Below are 19,174 nucleotides of genomic sequence, written 5' to 3'. Positions count from 1 at the left end.
CGCAGGGATATGGAGGCTTCCAGACCGCCCCATCGTGCAAACTCCTCCCATTGAGCCATTTTTAATCCGACCTTTGTTCCTCTTTAAATTCTCGCATGCAGCAAAAAATCCTCGCCGACTTTTTCGTCACCCCCTCTCCCCGTGTGCTGTCTGTGACCGCCGGCTCACTCACTCACCATAACCACGTGAGCCCGGGCATGTTGTGGAGCAATGTCCGAAGACTACTGGGACCCGGCCGCCTTGCTGCGCATCGGCCGCGGACGCGGGCCCGGCCGTGAGGGCTACTCGTGCCTCGCCCTGTCCTCGGCCTGTGACACTGCCCACCGCGAGAGGCGCCCTAAGATCCTCCGTCTGCTTAACCAGCTGTCCCGCTCACGCCCAGAGGCCACCTCCAGTGTCATCCTCGACCAGCTCGCTGGCCTCTGCCTCTGCACCGAACATGAGGAGGACGCCCCAGATGTCGTCGCCGACTGGGAGTCCATCATAGACCTAGCCAACCAACACCACCGGCACCTACTACGCTTTGATCTGGCCGATAAGCGCGCCGAGATTGAGGCTCTACGCTCAAAGCTCGACTGGGTTAACCGCTTCCTGACATGGAAGAATAAAGACTTGGCCGACCAGCTCGCCCAGCAAGGGTGGTCATCCCAAGTCGATGAGCACAAGGGCATCAAGGAGATTTCCGAGCTGAGGCGCTCCAACAAAACTCTGCAGGCCAAGGGCCAGCAGTTCCTATCAGCGCAGGACAGGCTCGACCAGGAAAACGCCACCCTCAAGGAGGAGCTCGACCAGACGAGGGAGGAGGCAAACTCACTACGGGAGGAGCTCGAGGCGCTGAAGCAAGAGCTCGAGGAGGAGAGGGCAGGCGGCATGGCGCTGCAGAAGAGGGCCGCCGGCCTGGAGGAGCTGGTGCAGAACCTGCGGGATGAGATATCAAGCTGCTGGCTGCACAGCTTCCTGGCCTGGCTGCGGCGGCTGCAGGCGCTCTCGCTGGGCATGTTTTCGGTGTTTACGTACAAGGATTGACGAGAACCACGGCGCTATTGTTTGAAATGAATCAGGACAGAATGACTTGAATGGGCCATTAGATACCTCTAATAAATAACAAGAATACCCAGTACTGTTGCTCACGAGTAGCACTCGTTTGATCCTGCCCCCTTGCTATAACTGCGGAAACATCGAGAAACGTCGAAAGTCGTTGTCTGGCCACGCTGCTCTCCATTCTAAACCATTGTGGTGGCAGCAAGCTTTCGGTCCCCCTCCCGTGGTTTGAAGAACTCCAACATTGGATCCGACCTGGACATGTGAGTGGGCAGGCTGAGCAAATCCCGAAGGTACGTGTCGACGCTGGACACTTGTTCTTCCGCGATGGCTAGTGTGAAGTGATTAATGGGGCCAGGTAGAAGTGGGAGATCTGGTAACTTCTGAGTGAAGCTATGCTCGTAAGGAGTGAAGCTATGCTCGTGAGGAGTGAATCTATGCTGGTAAGGAAACCGTTCCAGGAGTTTGGCATGAAGGTCGTAAAACTCTTGATACTCTCTTTTCAGCTTCCACCCATTCCCATCGCTGAATACCACATAAACCAAATATTTGTCTTTCTCGGAGAAATTAACGAGTTTGACGTGTGTGAGTTGTATGTCTCGTTCCAGAAGTGCTGCTGACATATCGGGACCAACGGCTTCTCCTGCACTCTGCTCATTGTTGTCTGAAGCACCCGGGATTGTATCATGGTCCTCATCTTCAAGAATAACCAACCCTTCTATCGCGATCGGCAACGCTGTCAGAGCTAGCTGTTGAAGGTGAGACCCAAGATGACGGCAAAACTCTTTGGCGTTGTAGGCTTCGCTTCTTGGGGGGGCCCAGGTGAAACAGAGGGGACATGAAGAGGGCCCGAACGTCGTCAAGGTCCGCTTACAGGCTTTCAATATCAAAGGCCACTGGGCGTCGGTGAACGATCCTTGATGTGTCGAGTCGAAGTGACTTCGAAGTTGGGAGGCTGAAGTGAAATTGATGTGGTGGCATTTGGTACAGTGCCACTGCTTTCTATGAGAGTCGAGTTCGTGGTTGAACCACTCGTGTCTACTAGAGAACGAATCTGACGAGCAGTTCTGAAAGGTGCAGACGTAGGGCTGGAGGTCGGAAAAGACGTGTCTCCTATTTTGGTTACCTTAGCCGTCACTCAAACGAACATAGGTGACGGGAAACAAACCTCCACTCATGCTCAGACGATACCACCTGGATAGTCCTACAGAAAGGACACTCAAAGGCGCTGTCATACCCAAGTTGGATGTCGTGAAATTTCAGTCGGTTCAGAGCTGGTACACAAAGATCGCCATTCTCATCGTCCCCGAAAGCTGTTGCAAAAGATGTGTTTCCAGTGACGATGCTGAGTCTGGCTAGGCTAGCCGCTTGCTGCTCAATGTCAAGAGAACCCTCTTCGTATGTAGTAGCGATCGTAGATGGTGCTGTTTTCGATCTAGCAGCGCCTTCTTTTGTCGAGTCTCCATGTTGTTTTGCCAAACGCTGATGGTGCAGCTGTCGATAGGAGATGAAAGCCCTTCGTTTGGCTATGGCGGTGCCGAGGCGCACAGCAAGCCATTCTTCCGCCTTTACTTTGGGAAACTTGTCCTTGATATGTCGGATGTCCATGGTCGCATCTACAGCATGTCCCCCCGTTTCCGTAGGCTCGCGTCCTCGAGGACGCTTACGGCGAATCAACATGGAAAGTCGGAATAATCGATCGACCGAAGCTTGGATGGTGGACAGAAGCTCGCTGAATTCGGTGGTTGCAACGAAACCGTCGTCTCTATCAGCGTCCTTGAAAGCTTCGAGAGGCTCACTGGTACGGTCGGGACGTTCGCCCGCAGCTATAGCCTTTGCTGAATGACAGGTGAGTAAGTGGAATTCCGAGGCGTTTGGAGAAAGCCTCTGTTGGCGGCAAACACCACAGACTCACCCCGCCGTGATGATCCCTTGATGTGCCCCAAGGCACGGATGATACTGTTTCGCATCTGCCCCCCATCCCGTAGCCGGTAGCCAAGGGAGCTCGTGGACTTGGAGGATTTGTGTGCCCCTATGTTATTTGCCCACACAGAGAAACGCCCTACTAAGTTGTCAACGTTATCAAAGGCCTGTCCCACTGATGCCGAGTGCTGCACGGAATGCGAGAGACTCTTAAGTTGCCGTTCACATTTGTGCACTAAACGGTGTATCACATTTCCCTCTTCGTCTTCGTCATTTTGCGTTGTTGAATGGAAGTCTTCAAGAGTCGCCGCCATGGTAACCGGATACCGTTGACGAGTTGTAGGGTTCAGGCTAGACTCGACGGTTTGAAGCTGTGAATGTTCTCCCCTCGTCCCCGCCATTTCTTTCTGCACATTTGGTGGCGGCAAACCACACAAGCTGACTGGTCATTCCAAATGATTGGGTCTCTTGGTGAGGGGTATAACGCCCATTCTCGTCACACGAGGCTCTGACCTGAACCACACGTGATTCTTCACCTTCACCCAGCTGATCTGAGAGTCTTCCTTTGATGTCAGCGTAGTCTTGAGGGCTAGCGTCATCCTAAACCCTCCCATACTCAAGATGTCGGGGTTTGAAATTGCTGGTATCGTCCTAGGCGGCTTCCCGATTCTCATTGAGGCGGCAAAGCCACTCCTACGGTACCTTCAGGGCGCCGAGCGGTGGTGGCACTTTAGGCGAGACTTTATGGCTCTCGTTTCAACGATAGAGGACGAGTCGATTGCCTATTCTCAAAATCTGGAGCTTCTCCTGACGCCGGTCGACATTGATCCCGAGGCCAAGGCCATCTTGCAGGAAGACCCTAAGTCGAAGCTATGGCATGATACGGACATCCAGGCAAAGCTCAAGGGCCGCGTCAAGAGCCAGTACATGTTATGGTTTCAAAGACAGTTGCTGGAAATGAGAGAGGCCCTGAGCGAGCTACATGGCATGTTACCTGTCAGTCCGGATGGAAAGGCAAGGGCACTCTTCTGCAGCTGCAACTGTGTTATCGCAACCCATACTCATGGTCCAAAAGAGCATCGAGGTAGTAGGCTAACTTGATTCTCCATAGGTCGACTTCCCAAGGGTCTTTACATTGGATTACGAACTGTTCAGGCTCAGACAAAGCTTCTCGACCCGGAGACAACATCTGTTGGATACGATCGTACGGATTAATGAGAGCCTGTACAAGTTTTTAGCCAAAGACTCCCATATAAACGCGGAAGCTGCTAGAAGCAGGATCTCTTGGAACCAAGCCATCTCGAAGAAAGCCAGGACATTCTTACGGCTGCAATCCGAGGCCAAAAAACTCTCTTGTGCTCTAAAAAATGGATGGAACTGCTGCTGTCCGCACCATTGCGGCGTTACGCTCGAATACCAGCCCCGAGAACCCGATTCCAACGAGCCAAGCCTGAAGCTACTCCTTGAGACTGGGGAATTAATGAAGCAGATAAGAGTCAAGCTCATAAAGGGGAAATATGAACCCATTGATACCTCTTCAAGCCCTAGCTTCACATTGGATCAAATGACAGATTTGAGGATACAGGCACACCGGGAGCTCACGTCCAAAGTGTTCGAGACAAGAACTCGGCCATCTGGAGTTGCCACCTCTGTTATCACTGCGACTTCGACACTGGTCACCCCAGCCATGTCTGACGACTTGAAGTCTTGGCTAGAGAGTGAGCAGAAAAAGTTGAAAAAAGGTGACAAATCACGAGTGCTTCAACTTTCGGCTCAAAACACGAGGTAATGGACTATCTCCTTGACAGGTACTTTAGCTGGGTAAAGATGACCGACGCTGACATTACCGTTCGAAATAGTTCATCCGGGTCGACGAGAAAGTCTGTCCGCTTCTCTCATACCCCCCTTAAGCACTTCTTCAACATCATCGAGCCACTCACAGAGCTGGGAACGCGACACATGTTCATTTCTCAAGAGCACCCCCACATGGACAGGCAACAAGTATTTAAAGGTCAACCAGGACGCCATCGAGCTCTCCCTCCATCCTTGGTACCACTCATTTCTCACAGAGTCAAGAGTGCTAGATCTTGAGGCATTTAGCAAAAGGATGCCGCGACTCCCAGATCGTCTCGAGATGGGGCTTGAAATTGCCCGGACTATTCTTGGACTCGGAACTTCGTGTTGGATCCCCAGAGGTTGGGATCGTCGAGAAGTCTTCGTGCTTGACTGTCCTCCTATGCCCATACAGTCATTTCTCCGACACGAATCTCTCTCATTCACCCTCAAAGAGACTATAGACGATCCCAGGCTACACACGGAAGCCACCTTGTTCTCCCTAGGTGTGGTCCTCTTGGAACTCACCTACCAGGAGACCCTAGAACAGCAGCCGTTTTGGAATACATATTGCGACAACGGGCAGCCAAATGACTGGACGCATCAATGTACTGCCATGGAATGGCAGTCCAAGGTCGAGGCACGATACGGAAATGACCTTTCTGAGCCGATTAGACTCTGTGTAGAAGGCGGGTTTTACGAGGGACGCCGATCTGGACAACTTGGAGTTTCTGCAGGAGGTGATTGACACTGTGGTGAATCCCCTCGAGCGGTTTCTGTCCGGGTGGAAGAGGAGTTAGACAAGCGATTGTAGTAGAGTGAAGACAGTTTCGATGGACTAATGCGATGTGCATACTCATGTTACCTGGGCATTCATTAGTAGCGCGCCATCTCATCATCTCCGGGTATTTGACATGGATTTAAGCGAGTGCGAGATCCTGATCGATCAAGGGGGGGCCGGGGTCCACATCAACCCCTGTCACCTGTCAGCTTTGTTGAGACGGCTCCCCTCTGTCCTCCTCCTCTAGGAAACATACCGCGCTGAGCTTATGCTTGGACTAGAGTTTAAAAGGGATATTTGGCTATGAGGCCTGCGCCGTTCTTATATGGTAGCTGCTTTGCCATATTCGTGGTGCAAACGGTCAACCTTTACCTCGTTGGACAGGCCCCTTGTCGAAGGGCCCAAGGCGGCCAAGACGTGCAGGCAACCCCAATCTCACTTCCTAATCTCCGTCGGCGATTATCTCGCGTCGGCGAAGTGAACAATGACGAGTATAAAGCCGCTTACTCCCTTCAATCTTGTTGAAGCTTATTTATACCTTATTCATTTCCGAGGCCCTTGCATATCGTTCATCTTGGTCTAATTCATCATGTCGGAAATCCAACGAGTACAACTCTCACCTTCGGTGTTCCTATACAACCCGGACCCAAAGGCAGACACCAAATCTGGTCCACAGCTTATCATCTTCGCGGCGTGGGCTTTTGCACAAGAGAATCACATTTCCAAATATGTCGCCAAACACCAGGAGCTATTTCCCGGTTCGACCATCCTCGTCCTCAAATCCTTCCTTCGCCACATGTTTTTCATCCAAGAAGCACGGAGGGAACTCATCCCAGCCGTCGAGGTGATTCGCAACGTGCTAGGCACAGACACAGCCTTAGACGGAACCAAGGAGCCATCCCTATTCATCCACACCTTTTCCAACACCGGCCTGAGCACAACATACAATCTCGCAGATGTGTATGCCGAAACTGCTTCACCGGATGACAAGGACCAAGGGAGACTTCCACTACATGCCACCGTTCTCGATTCAACACCTGGTCGGTACGAGTACCGGGCTATTGTCTCAGCCGTCATGTTCGGTGTCCCTCGAGGTCGTTGGCTCCAGCGTCTAGTCTCTCTCCCGCTGGCTCACCTACTTAGCTCGTTCATGTGGGTATGGATCCGCGTACTTGGGGGCCGGGACTGGGTTCCGATATGGGGGGATGGGGCCAACGACCCTTCACGTACAGTCGAGACATGTCGGTCATACGTCTATAGTCGTGTCGATCCTCTTGTTTCGCACTTTGTCGTTGAAGCCCATGTAAAGGACGCTCAAGACAAGGGCTACTCAGTCTTGCATCAGGTTGATTTTGGCGATAGTGCCCATGTCACCCACGCACGAGCTGACCCGGAACGATACTGGAAGATTGTGAAAGAGACATGGGAGGCGTGAGCAAATATTTCGGATACTGGCTCTTTGAATACTGGCTACAAGATAACATTTCAGCACAGCATGACATACAAATTCTGCTCTTTCGACACATGAATCCAAGTCCAGTCCTGTTTCCCCATGGTCAACGCCTCTTCCTGACGCTTCCACACCTCATGCATACAAGAGATGATCGTCCTAAACCTCGTGAAGCCAGTCTTGTCGAAAGACTTTTGAAGCCAAGCAGAAAGATATTCTCTCTGAGAGCTACTCATTGCTTCACAGCCAGCCAGGAACGCAGGCCACGGGGAACCTGGACCGTCAATGCCTTCTTTCTCACAGGCAGCGTCAAACTCCTGCAAAGCTCGGATAATGTTATCGACATGTTGTTGAAGGATACCGGGATTCACTTCTCGAATTCGGCGGTAGAAGAAGATGATGAGAGCATAGTTCAGAGCTCTCACGAGATGGGCTCGGGGTGTACTCTCAGAGGCGAGGCTTGAACTGTCAATCTGTGATGGTGTGCTGTGCGTAAACGTCCATACCAGGTTCTCAAGATGCTTTTTGTGACTCTCTAGGGATTCCAAAGAATCACTATCAAGCTTCTCCTTGGAGTGAGAAATCCTGCCCATAAAGTTGGCAAGCCGGGTTGTCTGTGAGACAAGACTCAGCCAGGTTTCCGATACCCCATACAGAAATCGAAGCGTCGAGTCTGATTTCCCTGGGCTGCCCTCAGAGGGGATGTAATCTAGTGGTGATTCATCCTCCCTGGAGTAGATGGTCTCCACATCTGTGTCGTGCTGGAACGGCTCGAGTCCCAGAAAGTCATCAAGCCGTGTGTTGTGACAATGTTGACGATTATCAGCATAAGGAACCTGAGAGAAAACGCCTGGCGTTTCTTCCCAGGAAGTCGTACTTTTCGTAAAGATGTTGCTGGCCGGGTCGGAGTTGTCCATGCTTCGAAGCACATATGTACTGTCACCCACAATCTTACACCAGGTGTACGTGTGGTGAAGATAACTGGTCTTTCGAGAGATATTCTTCTTGGCTAGGCCACAAGTCCTGACGAGCCTCTCAGAGCCAAGCAGGTAGCATTTTGCATCCCTTTGTCTATCGAACAGAATCTGGTCCTGTGTCAGCACAAACCGGATGTGCAGCAAGTCTATGAGCCGACCTACAGCAAATGAGACAATGGAGGATATCGAGAGCAGAAGGTCCTTGTATTTTGCCGCCTTTGGTGAGACCTCGTGCTGCAGCGAATACCGCAGGGTCACTTGGGCCTCTTTTTCCAGGCGTTCAGAAAGCTGTTGCCAGTGCTCTGCATCTGCTTTCTCCTTCCCGTTCGCCAAGTGCATCGAGGATAGAGCCAGTACAGAGTACAAATGAGAGAGTGAGGCATGGGAGACAGGCCGGGTTGCGATAAATGTCAGTCTTGCCAGCGTTGTTACGGCTGCGTCGATATGAATATCCATGGACGACTTTTGGGCGAGAGGGAGCGACCATATGTGGGTTATCATGCAATCGCTGTAATGCTTCAGCAGCATCTGAGCGTCATCAACGGTGATTAACTCGGCAAATGCAAGCCTCGGTGTCTTGGGCTTCAAGGGAGCGGGAGAAGTAATACCCAGATTTGACAGATGCAAGCCCTCCCAACATGTGTCGTTGTTGAAAATAGGAATCGCGGTTGAATCTTGAAGTGAGTTTAGAGCTTCAATATTGATCGTAGGCTCGGCAGGAAGCCAGGATGGGCTCGTGTCCAGGTCAAACAGATCTGTCCAGTCAAGGAGATTATCTGTGTTGGGCAAGGGGTCGATTGGTAACGGAGGCTGGTGTTTGGTATCGGCTGCGTTGTCCGGAGTATTAGACTGTTTCGGCTGAACTTGTGGATTGTGATTTGCCGTGAGATCGGAAAAGGGAGTTGAAGTCGCCGTGCTGTTTCCAACGCTGAATACACCAAAGGGACCTATTATGACTGCTTCATCGGGCGTGCTAGAATCTTTGGACCTCGTGTCTAGCCTTGATAAAGATTCATCAATAGTCTTATTCGAAAGAATCAACCTCAACTCCGTGCTCATGGAAACCTGAGATCGTTCTGGCGCCTTTTGTTAACAGGACAGCAGAAAGAAGACCAAGAATTTGCCCACCAGGATAAAAAGGTCTCCTCGGCATCCTCATCGACACCTTTCTGCCTTCGGTAGACTCTCCCGAAGCCGTAACCCATCGAAGACCAGAGTCACCAAAGCCATCGCAAGTAACCCCGATGGCTTTGCAAGTGAGGCATTGAGGTCTGACCTGATCACACTTGACGTGCCTTTTCCGACATGTAGCACATCCACCGTAGGAATAAGACCCTCGGGGCCTCTTGGATGGTCTCGCATGCATGGTTGTAGAGCCGATTCACGGAATGTGCAGCTGGTAACAAGAGGCAGTGAGTCTGTCGGCGAGACTAGCTTGTTCCCGAATAGGATGGTTATGCCGGCCGGTTACTTGATGTGGGAGTCGGCAGCTTACATAATAGCCATGGCAGAAACCAGAATCTCATGATGGAAGCAACAGTTTAGATAATTTGCATGGTTTTTGAGTCGTGAAGAAGTTCTTCAATAGTCCGGAAATGAACGTCTTTGAAGTACTTCTCACGTTGCCTCAGGGCTTCTTCACGAGGCACAGCAGTCCCCCCAAACCCTGACCACTCATCGATGGTTGCCGTGTACCATGCTGCATCCTCTACTCCTCGTGTGAGATCTTTTTCAAGCATCTCTTTGGTGACGTAGGTTCGCTAATTTGTTTGTCAGTATGTTGGCTGGTATGGATCTCGAACTACTTACCGTCAACTCAACACCCCAGAAGCGCTCAACCTTGTTGATGGCTTGGTTCCATGTCCCAAGCTCACCAAAGACATATGTATGGTCGTCCCAGTCATCAAAAGAGACCAGTTTTACAACTGCCTTTGAAACATCCCTCGCAGCTGTCCAGCAAACAGGCTCGTCTCCAGTACCAACGACGCGAACAGTCTTCTCCTGGAGGCCTATCGGCCAACCTTCGGGAAATGGACGCATATAACTCCTCGATCCATCGGGAACTTGGACAAAGTAGTCAGCCAGCCAACCTTGGTTGACCAGCGTCCACTTGACGTCGGACTGTGCTGCCAGTGTCTTCCGAAAAGCCTCTCTTGCGCGCTGAATCCCACGAGGCAAGGTTGGGAAATCTCTCAGGTTTCCCAAGAACTCGCTTGGGATGAAACGCTTGCATGATTTGGACTCTTTACAGGCGGCAAGTAGCGTCTCATGCAGCGAGGTAAAAGCCGTAGGGTCGTCGGTGTGCAAGGTCGAAACCAGAACAGTCGCGTTGACGCGATCGAGGATTGACACGACCGCATCTTTCGAATACTCGTCCAGCTTGTTCAAGGGAACATTGAGATTCCTGAAGAACTCTGGATCGGATCGAGAAATAATAATGACATCGTGCGTCTTATCTTGGACGAATTCATCGGCGAGGTATTGGGCAATGTTGCCCGAGCCAGCAACCACGACAACCTGTTTTTCAGCCATCTTGGGAAAGTTGTGGGGTATAATTAAGCAAGTAGAGATATCCAACAGTCGACTTCAAGGTTGATAGATGGTAAAGATGTCTTTGAATCCCCAAGATGCATGGAAAGGCATTATCGGGTACTGATCCGGGCTGCGGGACTCGGCTCACTACCCGAGCCTCTCACACCACTCCCTTATCTCGAATTATGGCCAAGCCACTGTCGGGAAAATGTGCCGTAGCCTGGATTGACCCATGCCAGCTTTACTTTACCACAATGGACCATTGCTGAGGAAGTCGAGATATTTCTAGCAGTCAAGAGTGTATTTATTCAAGAGCCTAACAATGCAATGCTATCTAGCTCCATCCTTAACCTCTATATCTGCTACTGTGAACCGTTCCCTAATAAATGTCTACTGAAAGTCTAAAAAGAAGCTCTGTCGCATTCCAACTGAGCCCGTGAAGTAAGCCCCAGTGAAATTGATTCACCACGAAGCCTAGCCATCATGAGCTAGAGAAACCTCGATGACAATCTAAACCTGTCGCTTCGTCTTGCCACACTTGGCAAGACACTCCTCAACCTTAAAGGTGATAGTCTTGGGAATAGCATCCCGAACCTTGTCAATATCCTCGCCAGCAATGCTCTGACCAAATGTGTTGGCAATAGTCTCGTTCTTGAGAGCAAACAGGTTGTTGGCGATCAAGCTAGCGCCCATGTCCTCAGAGGAGAAAGTGGTGACGACAACCGCAGGCTCGCAGTCGGGGTTCATCTGGGTGTGGAAGGAACCTTGGTAGAAGACGGTCATCATCTTGGGGCCGATCTCGTTGCGAATGACGCGCTGGTTGCCCTCAGCGTCGGTGACGCCGGATTCGGGGACCATCTCGGTGTAGATGCGACCGGAGATGACGGCCTGGAGTTCGGCGGCTCGGGGGTGGATGTGGACGACGGCCATGGAGCAAGCTATCAAAGATGGTCAGTAATATTCCCAAGAGAAATTAGTTGAGGAGTCATACGCTCAAATTCGCCGACGGTAAAGGTCTGGCCAGTACCAACAAGGGCAGGGAAGGTCACAGCGTTGGCGACACCAGCAGCAAGACCGTCCTGCTTGTTGAAGTCAAAGACAAAGTCCTTGTCGTCGGGGAGAAGCTTGAATCGGTCGATCTCACTAATATCTATCAGCCCTGCTCCAAATATTCATCATGAAAGCCTCAAAGACTCACGTATCAGCCAGTCGCAGCTTCTGCGTAATGGTAAGCTCGGGAGTAGCGCGCTCCTCGACGTTGTGAGGGGCGGCAGCCACAAGAGCGGGCCAGGCCAGAATAGCGCTGATGATGGACTTGGAAAGCATCTTGAGGGATGGAAGAAAGTTGAAGGTTGAAAGGTGTTGGGCTTGTGGGGGAAGTGGTGGTGAGTGAGTGTTGAGAGTGCTGATTGTGTTAATGAAGCTGCTCCTAGCGGTGGCATCAACAGCCTTTATACTTCAAGATTTACTACTCTACAATGAAGATCAACACTCACAAACAGTCCTTGAATACCAATGACACCTTGGAGTGGTTCCCGCCTAGCCAAGCCCCTGCGATACGCCGGCCGGGGTACTCAGCCTCGGTCAGCCCTACGCGGCCCTTGAGTGGCATACACTCCTGAACAGAGTTGCATACGCCGGAGATTATCGCTGTGGATCTGCGGTAGGGAAGAAGCTTCTCGGTGAGGCTTGGGCTTACGAAACACATCATGGGTTGTGGGGAGACCTTGATTCGCTGGAGGGAATTCCAAATCGTCAACCAGGGAGCATGGTTATTTTCACTCTGTGAGTCCAATTCGCGTCTGGGCCGAATCTACCCTATTCTTCGCTGCCTGCCAATGTCGTAGGTATTTTGTGCCAGCTTCTAGGTGAGGTCACTATGGCATCAGGAGTTCAACCTCCGGCATTCATATTAGGGTCAGATTCAACGGTCGAATAGCCTAGTACTAAGAGAACGGCCCCAAGATTGCATCTAAAATCCCCGCGATGTTATTGTTCGAGAAGTCTTCTACCCAGGGCCTCACATAAAGGTGTGTGCACCTGCGTATGGCTTCACGGCCCGAGCCGATCTTTTTCGGCGTATTCTCATCCGCCCAAAAAGAAGCTTGATTTTTACCACTTGCAAGTCCCCATAGTAATCGGCTTGGCATAAGCACTTGAATGCGACGTCGGGGTGGAGAAGGGAGCGTATATAAGCCCCTGGCGTATTCGTTGGTTTTGAGCGTATTGGCGTATTCTGGCGTATTCAGCTCGGACCGTCGCTCAACTCCATCAACTCCGAAATACCTTCATGGTCGGAGTTAGAGATGTATCATGAGAGTCGTACTGGAGAATTTGGAATTGGTCTCTAGGATGCAACTCTACGAGTTCTTGTAGATGTCCGATTGCCTCATGTGCGTATGGGAAATGGAATGCTGAGCATGAGAGAGTTGGATAGAAATGTTATAAAGATCGGCCTTGTCGCAAATCAAGCAGACAGTCTCTCATCACCAGCAGCATCTTCAAAGCCAAATAATCATGGCCCTTCCAAGCTTCAAAAAAGCCGCCCTCTGGGTAGCTGTAGCTGCCTCCAGCGTCATCGCAGAGAATCATTTCCCCGACTCAACCACCTGCGACGAAAAATGCCAGAACACGACTTTCAACGCTGCCCAATGGATCTCGGAGCAGCAGTCTGATCCATCCTTTGACTTCTACAAGGCCCCCTCCAAGTTCTCAGCCGACCTTGGCCCTGGTGTTGTTCTTGAGGCTGAGGAGGTCACGGATCTCACCAACTATCTGGTTCCTAGTGGTTTGACCATGTCTAGGGTCATCTACACCACCGAAGATATCAACGGAAAAATTGTCCCGGCTTCTGCCTATGTTCTGTGGCCTTACAGCCCCTACTCAGCGAACCCTAACTCGAAGAAGCAGCCCATGCCCATGGTAGCCTGGGCTCACGGCACCACGGGCACATTCAAGCCATGCGCTCCAAGCAGCTACAGAGCCCTTCAATATCACTTCCAGGCTCCTTTTGCTCTGGCACTCCAAGGAATCGCCGTCGTCGCCCCGGACTATGCTGGTCTGGGCGTCTCCGAGCTGCCCAATGGAGACACCATCCCCCATCCTTGGGTGGCAGCTCCGGCTCATGCCAATGATCTTGCGAACGCTGTTACGGCAGCTCGATCTGCTTTTTCTGACTTGTTGGATCCTAAGGGATCATTTGTTGCTATGGGTCACTCCCAGGGCGGTGGTGCAGCGGTAAGTGGCCCGAACCTTGAGCATCTTTGAACTGCAAATACTAACTCGTAATAATACAGTGGGCATTTGCTGAAAGGCAAGCCAAGAAGCCCCTCAAGGGCTACCAAGGCGCAGTCGCCATCGCCCCAGTCACCAGGATCCTTGACGACCTCGCCTACTTCGATGACAACGGTATTGTAGCAGCCGTCACCTTCGGCCAAACCGCCTTGATCGACTCTGTCAGCAAGATTTACCCCGAGTACAACTATACCGGATTGACCCCCAAGTCCTACGACCGCTGGCACAACGTCCTGGCTAAGGTTGACGGCTGCTTTCCTCTCCTTCCCCTGGTCTTTGGTGATCTTAAGCCAGAGGAAGTGGCGAAGCCAAAGTGGTACGAGGACGATATCCCTAAGAAATGGGCCAAGGCGGTCGAAGCTGGACGCAAGCAATTCGCAGGACCGCTCCTTGTTCTGAACGGAGCCAATGACAGCGTCGTCCGTCAAGAAGGCGTCAAAGCGGCCGTCGATGACACCTGCAACCTTATTCAGAAGTCCAGATTCAAGGATAGCATCGAGCATGTCACTTATAACGCCATGGATCACTTCCCTGTTATTCAAGCTAGTCAGATGAAATGGATGGGATGGATCAAGGATAGGCTCTCTGGAAAGGCAGTTGAGAAGAGGGGCTGCACTTCAGAGGTTGTTCCAGGCTTGAGGACAGAGTCTACTGTTCAGACATCGACTCCGAACTTTTTCCTGTCGTTTTTCGATCAAGACGATGCCTGGAAGTACGGCCTATAATGGCTACTTTGACCACATTGTAGGCTGCCAAGGCACCTTCTCTTGACCTTCATACTCCTCTGCCGAGCTTTATAGTTCTTTTACATTCTATTGATATAAATTTACAACCACCCTTTTGCATAGGTAGCCATCTTGTCTCATAATCGTGCATCCTCTGGACTCCCCATGGCCACGAGGAAGCTATCAATATCCAAAGAATTCGCAAGCTCAAGCAACTGCCCAGGACTCAAACCAAAATTCATGGGTGACTCCTCCAAAAACCCAGTTCCTGATGCGCCTTCAGGGGGAGGCATAGATATGTCTGCTGCATCTTGCGTCGTGTCCAGTCCACCAACAGCAAATGACATGGTCAGCCGGCCTTCTTTAATCCGTAGGTGCTCCAATGTATCTTCCAACTGTCTCAACTCTGATCCAATGTGCAAGGCTACGGTGTTTCCCCGTGAGCTCATCTCATCGAGGACTGCGTAGGCTTTTTGGATCCAGTGGTTGTAATCTGTTACCAGCGATGCGTCAATGGTAGCCGCCATGACGATGGAAATGGTCGAGGTAAAGGCTGCGTCGAGGTCAAACGGTAGGAAACTTTCTGCGAAATGTGAGATTCGAGTATGATCCGCAGCTGCAGAGCCACCTACCTAGCAACCCTTGTCCCAATAGGACCGATAATATCTTGATTATCCGATAGGAAGATTCCAGACAGATTTGAACAAGGCGTCTGACACTCTCAGATTTTAATCGGTCCAACAATGAGGCATCCGCCTGGCCAAGTCTCGACTGCAGAAAAGTGTACAGCAAGGGTCTTGTGGTGAGGACAATACACTAAGTAGTAATGTTCATTAGCACATCCATAATATCGTAAAGTAGGGTACAGCCTCGCTCACCTGGTGGTACTGAAGATGAAGATGCGCCGAGATTCGTGAGATCCCAGAGGCGTTCTCGTTCGTTCTAATCGCAAATGAGTTGTTGAGTTGATCAGCAATCTCGGAAAAGCTCCTCAGAACAGATCTCGTCGCATCCAGATATCGACTGTCAAGCTGCCCTTCAGTTCCATAAACACCTTCATCATGTCAACAGGGGGCACAGTTCAATGGGCTGATAAACGTACTCAAGTGGATCTTGGAGAGAATTTTCGAGATTTTGATCTGTATCTCCAGGGTGGTTGTTCTCTGTTTATTCCGCGGACAAACAGGGTATGGCGTGCTAATGTACTCCTCTGCAACTAACAATGGCACTCCGAGAAGAGATGCCATATTCCGCTCTAGGATATAGAGGGTAGACCAGACCAGCCTACACCGTTGAACATATTTCTCGTCAAGATATTGGCTCTTCATCTCGGTATGTATTCCGGTCTGCAGCGCCATGCTGATAGCTTGGCTAATCTTGAAGATGTCAGCACAGCGCCTCAATACCTGCGTAGACATGACTTACGACATTGTGTGCAGCTGGACGACAAAAGATACACTGTAGGTACAATGCCGTAGCACAAAGTACCTGTATCTTTTCGATCGGGCAGCAATCCAAGAGAACAAGATCCGGCATCATCTTCATCGCTTGAACAAAAAGCTCAGATCCGGGCGGACTCGCCGACTTGCTGATCTGCACCACAAACGCCTTTCCAAAGGCCAAAAGGATCAGATAATGAACATACCACAATGGCGACATAGGCTCATTCTCGTCAGAGTTTCCATGAAACTGCTCGAACTGCCTCATGAACGTGTCCTCGTCGTATAACTGAAAGAGCGTACCGCAGCGAAACTGGACTGAGTTGATGAGATAGAGAGCAAATTCTCGGGCCGGGAGAGTTGAAAAGTCGAATTCCTCTTGGGAACAATTCTCCTTGAGGCCATCCCAACCTAGGTCGTAGACGTGGCCATCAAAAAGGAGGTTATCTATAGGGAGTGGCTCTCCGGTGAGTGTCTCATGCGCCATGGTCAAGACGCGTCTGCCAAAGGCCCAGTTGGACGAAGTGCCCATAAATACTGAATCCACTGTCAGTAGCGTTTCATGTCAATGAGCTAAGACACCCACGCATGTTGCCATGTCGAGCTGGAGCCCAGTTTGCTGTGCGCAAGGCAAGAGGATTCGTGAGAGGTGCTTCCGTTCCATCAGCGGCTTTTCTGGACTCTGCTATGGTTCCTGAGGTTATTGTCCTGTCAATGTGCATTAGAAATCGTGCCTGCAGAAGTGTCTTCACAGTTTGTTTGCTGACTCTTTTGTGCTTTCGCTTGCTGTGCCTGGTCAGAAATCAACCATGCTCTAGCTGGTAAAGACACAGACGACTTACAAGTTTCTAACCTCTCCACTTGTATAGTATTCTCATCTGGAGAGGCAGATTGGCTCAGTTGTTTCTCATAAGCAGCTAGCTTTGCTTGGAGGCCACTTAGGTATCTACACTATGTCAACACCACCCGAGTCAAGACAGTTGCTTACAAGCCTACCTCCGCGAGATGAGAATCTTCTCCGACTCCCCCTCAAACTGACACGGAAGCCCCCTCCTCCTACAAGGATCGCAGGGGTCGGAGCCAGAGCACTTGATCTTTTGATCTCGACATCGTTTGCAGCTTGAGCGAAATAGCTGTCAGCGCATATTAGTTGGCACATGGCATATCGCCTCACGCTTTGCTGGCCCGTTTCCTGTCTCTTTGCCACCCAGATTCGCTTCTAGTCGACATGGTTGATGGATGACTGGAGCGATTAGGCAAGCGATTCATCGATTGCTTGCTAGAGGTGCGGGGAGAGGAGACCCTCCCCACTCAGTTTGTCATCACTGACCAAAGGAGAAAGTTTCCGCGAGATAACGGCGATAATCACTGTTCATGGCATCTGAAGCATCAAGTATTCGTTGTTTTATCGTTGATCTCAATAACGCCTCTAGTAAAAATTAAGAAAAAAGTATATCAGCTGCCGTCTTCGTCACATCTCTCAGCCCTTCAATGGCACCTCCAACTGATCAACGCTTTCGTCCCCCACGCTGTTCTAAACCACCACGAAATCGGGATGCCCAACCACACAAAAACAGTCAAAGCCTTCATCTTGTGGCATACCGGAGATTCAGACATCTCACAGCAGGACTTTGTATTAATAGCCAGCGCGATACCATCGCCGAGTGCAAGTAACAGGCAGACCGGGATGCCATGCTTTGGGAGCAAAGAGCAGAGGATACCACACGAGACACAGAGGATGCTGTAGAATCTCGTGCCGGATCGAACGCCGTCGTTCTCATTGGGGAGAATCACGGCGCATAATGCCAGTATTGTCGTGAGGAAAGTGCCGTGTATTAACTGGATGTCATGCGTAAGCGGTCACATACCATCAACTCTTGGAGGCTTATACTTACAATAGAGGCAAACTGCAGCCAAAACCTTCTCTTAGGAGAGATGCCCGAATCACTTGAGGCAGGACTCACGGGCCTTGATTCGTAGGATATTCTGCCATGTCGATTCTGCCTTGAAGATGCTGCCCGAGATGAGAGTGGTCGTGCCGATTGAGATCCTCGTCGAGAAGGCGGCACCTCGAGCGAAATGCCACGCTCTGCAGTAGGCAATGAAGCTGCGGGAACAATCGGGGTAGATGGTCTCCGGCGTTTCTTCTCCTTCATGACCCTGGGGTTATGCTTGCAGGCAGAATCGACCCGATCGCCACATGGCGAGTACCAATGGGCGCAGTCGTATTGTCGCGGATCCTTGATGTCCCCGTTGGCCTTAGCAGCAAGGGCTGCCGCTTCAAGACCGTCGAATTCACTGGGCCGTCCTCTGAAAATACTTACCTTCCAGGCGATATAGTGGTTGCTGAACCGACGAATGGGTGAGTCTGGTGGAGTATTGTCCTGGACGTAGTGCCATGGTCCGAGAGGTGCGAAAGCACAGTTGTTAATGAACATCTTCAAGCAATAGTCCTCATACTCCGGTGCTTCAAACTTCCTAGAAAGAACCCATGCCTTCGCCGTATTAGAGAGCCAAGGTTGTATCCGGTACACGCGTGCTTCTGGGCCCGGTGCCATGTGGCCTTCACGTAGCCAGATAGAGAAGAGAGCAAACCCATCCATATACTGATCGCCAATCTCATGTTTGTCTCCGTCTTTGGATGCAAATAATTTTGCAAAATATCCCGAAACAGCAGCCGCTTGCTTCCTGTCTATTAGAGTGAAGGCCTCGCCAGGCTTACTCTGCAGCTCAATCCGCACGAGGTCTGGTGCCATGAGGCTCACAGTTGGTGGTAGAGACTTGGTAGGTAGACAAAAGTATGGCTCAAACTGAAACAAAACGGGCTGGAAGGGATTGGTCGCTTGTTAAACCTATCATGGAAGGGCTTGCGGGAAGATTTGAATGGATGCCTCTACGCTGTTGGGACTCGACTCGAGTTAAGCGGTAGAGGCCCTCGAGTCATCCAGAAGGGGTTATTCCCTCGGCACCACCACCTGTCTCTAAGGGCCAATTCCTTGTTACATCGTTTGATCAAGGTGACATGTTGGGCGACGCCTCTGGCTACTCCAGCTCTCCGAATAACCTCGCGACATCCGTTCTAGGAAGCCCCGAGAACCATCGATTTGCTGGCACCTGCAAGAAGCCTTTCCAGACTCGAGTCGCCTGTCTTGCCAACTTATCACGATTCCTCACCTTGA

At 51.1% G+C, this 19,174-nt stretch overlaps 9 protein-coding genes across 9 annotated transcripts; 4 read left to right on the top strand and 5 right to left on the bottom strand.

Annotated features, from left to right (window-relative positions):
• Nucleotides 1-210: 210 nt before the first annotated feature.
• MRS44_010759 (uncharacterized protein) lies at nucleotides 211-1,026 on the top strand (the record flags this gene model as incomplete). Its single annotated transcript, XM_046281502.1, has 1 exon — nucleotides 211-1,026. The coding sequence occupies one exon, from the start codon at nucleotides 211-213 to the stop codon at nucleotides 1,024-1,026; it is 816 nt and encodes a 271-aa protein (XP_046128206.1).
• Nucleotides 1,027-1,223: 197 nt separating this feature from the next.
• MRS44_010758 (uncharacterized protein) lies at nucleotides 1,224-3,278 on the bottom strand (the record flags this gene model as incomplete). Its single annotated transcript, XM_046277123.2, has 3 exons — nucleotides 1,224-2,154; nucleotides 2,210-2,879; nucleotides 2,957-3,278. 3 exons carry the CDS (start codon nucleotides 3,276-3,278, stop codon nucleotides 1,224-1,226), a joined length of 1,923 nt encoding a protein of 640 aa, XP_046128207.1.
• Nucleotides 3,279-3,585: 307 nt separating this feature from the next.
• Nucleotides 3,586-5,545, top strand: MRS44_010757 (uncharacterized protein; the record flags this gene model as incomplete). The annotated part of the gene is made up of 4 exons (XM_065620234.1): nucleotides 3,586-4,006; nucleotides 4,076-4,168; nucleotides 4,536-4,682; nucleotides 4,824-5,545. The coding sequence occupies 4 exons, from the start codon at nucleotides 3,586-3,588 to the stop codon at nucleotides 5,543-5,545; spliced, it is 1,383 nt and encodes a 460-aa protein (XP_065476423.1).
• Nucleotides 5,546-6,167: 622 nt separating this feature from the next.
• MRS44_010756 (uncharacterized protein) lies at nucleotides 6,168-7,013 on the top strand (the record flags this gene model as incomplete). Its single annotated transcript, XM_046282321.2, has 1 exon — nucleotides 6,168-7,013. The coding sequence occupies one exon, from the start codon at nucleotides 6,168-6,170 to the stop codon at nucleotides 7,011-7,013; it is 846 nt and encodes a 281-aa protein (XP_046128209.2).
• Nucleotides 7,014-7,063: 50 nt separating this feature from the next.
• On the bottom strand, nucleotides 7,064-9,210 carry MRS44_010755 (uncharacterized protein; the record flags this gene model as incomplete). The annotated part of the gene is made up of 3 exons (XM_065620233.1): nucleotides 7,064-8,113; nucleotides 8,168-9,005; nucleotides 9,134-9,210. The coding sequence occupies 3 exons, from the start codon at nucleotides 9,208-9,210 to the stop codon at nucleotides 7,064-7,066; spliced, it is 1,965 nt and encodes a 654-aa protein (XP_065476422.1).
• A 336-nt stretch (nucleotides 9,211-9,546) lies between these two features.
• On the bottom strand, nucleotides 9,547-10,537 carry MRS44_010754 (uncharacterized protein; the record flags this gene model as incomplete). The annotated part of the gene is made up of 2 exons (XM_046284246.1): nucleotides 9,547-9,765; nucleotides 9,815-10,537. 2 exons carry the CDS (start codon nucleotides 10,535-10,537, stop codon nucleotides 9,547-9,549), a joined length of 942 nt encoding a protein of 313 aa, XP_046128211.1.
• Nucleotides 10,538-11,047: 510 nt separating this feature from the next.
• On the bottom strand, nucleotides 11,048-12,245 carry MRS44_010753 (uncharacterized protein; the record flags this gene model as incomplete). Its single annotated transcript, XM_046274110.2, has 4 exons — nucleotides 11,048-11,475; nucleotides 11,529-11,680; nucleotides 11,736-11,993; nucleotides 12,034-12,245. 4 exons carry the CDS (start codon nucleotides 12,243-12,245, stop codon nucleotides 11,048-11,050), a joined length of 1,050 nt encoding a protein of 349 aa, XP_046128212.2.
• An 809-nt stretch (nucleotides 12,246-13,054) lies between these two features.
• MRS44_010752 (uncharacterized protein) lies at nucleotides 13,055-14,556 on the top strand (the record flags this gene model as incomplete). The annotated part of the gene is made up of 2 exons (XM_046271368.1): nucleotides 13,055-13,774; nucleotides 13,834-14,556. The coding sequence occupies 2 exons, from the start codon at nucleotides 13,055-13,057 to the stop codon at nucleotides 14,554-14,556; spliced, it is 1,443 nt and encodes a 480-aa protein (XP_046128213.1).
• Nucleotides 14,557-14,693: 137 nt separating this feature from the next.
• On the bottom strand, nucleotides 14,694-18,751 carry MRS44_010751 (uncharacterized protein; the record flags this gene model as incomplete). Its single annotated transcript, XM_046278823.2, has 8 exons — nucleotides 14,694-15,139; nucleotides 15,189-15,372; nucleotides 15,435-15,610; nucleotides 15,659-15,932; nucleotides 15,982-16,532; nucleotides 16,582-16,729; nucleotides 17,598-17,834; nucleotides 17,891-18,751. The coding sequence occupies 8 exons, from the start codon at nucleotides 18,749-18,751 to the stop codon at nucleotides 14,694-14,696; spliced, it is 2,877 nt and encodes a 958-aa protein (XP_046128214.2).
• Between the last annotated feature and the right edge of the window lie 423 nt (nucleotides 18,752-19,174).

This window comes from Fusarium solani, assembly GCF_023522795.1.
Source record: "Fusarium solani strain SB1 chromosome Unknown bctg00000006, whole genome shotgun sequence".
NCBI classification, from domain to species: Eukaryota; Fungi; Ascomycota; class Sordariomycetes; order Hypocreales; family Nectriaceae; genus Fusarium; species Fusarium solani.
The sequence above is the reverse complement of the archived record's forward strand: the minus strand, read 5'-3'. Positions and strand labels throughout refer to the sequence as shown.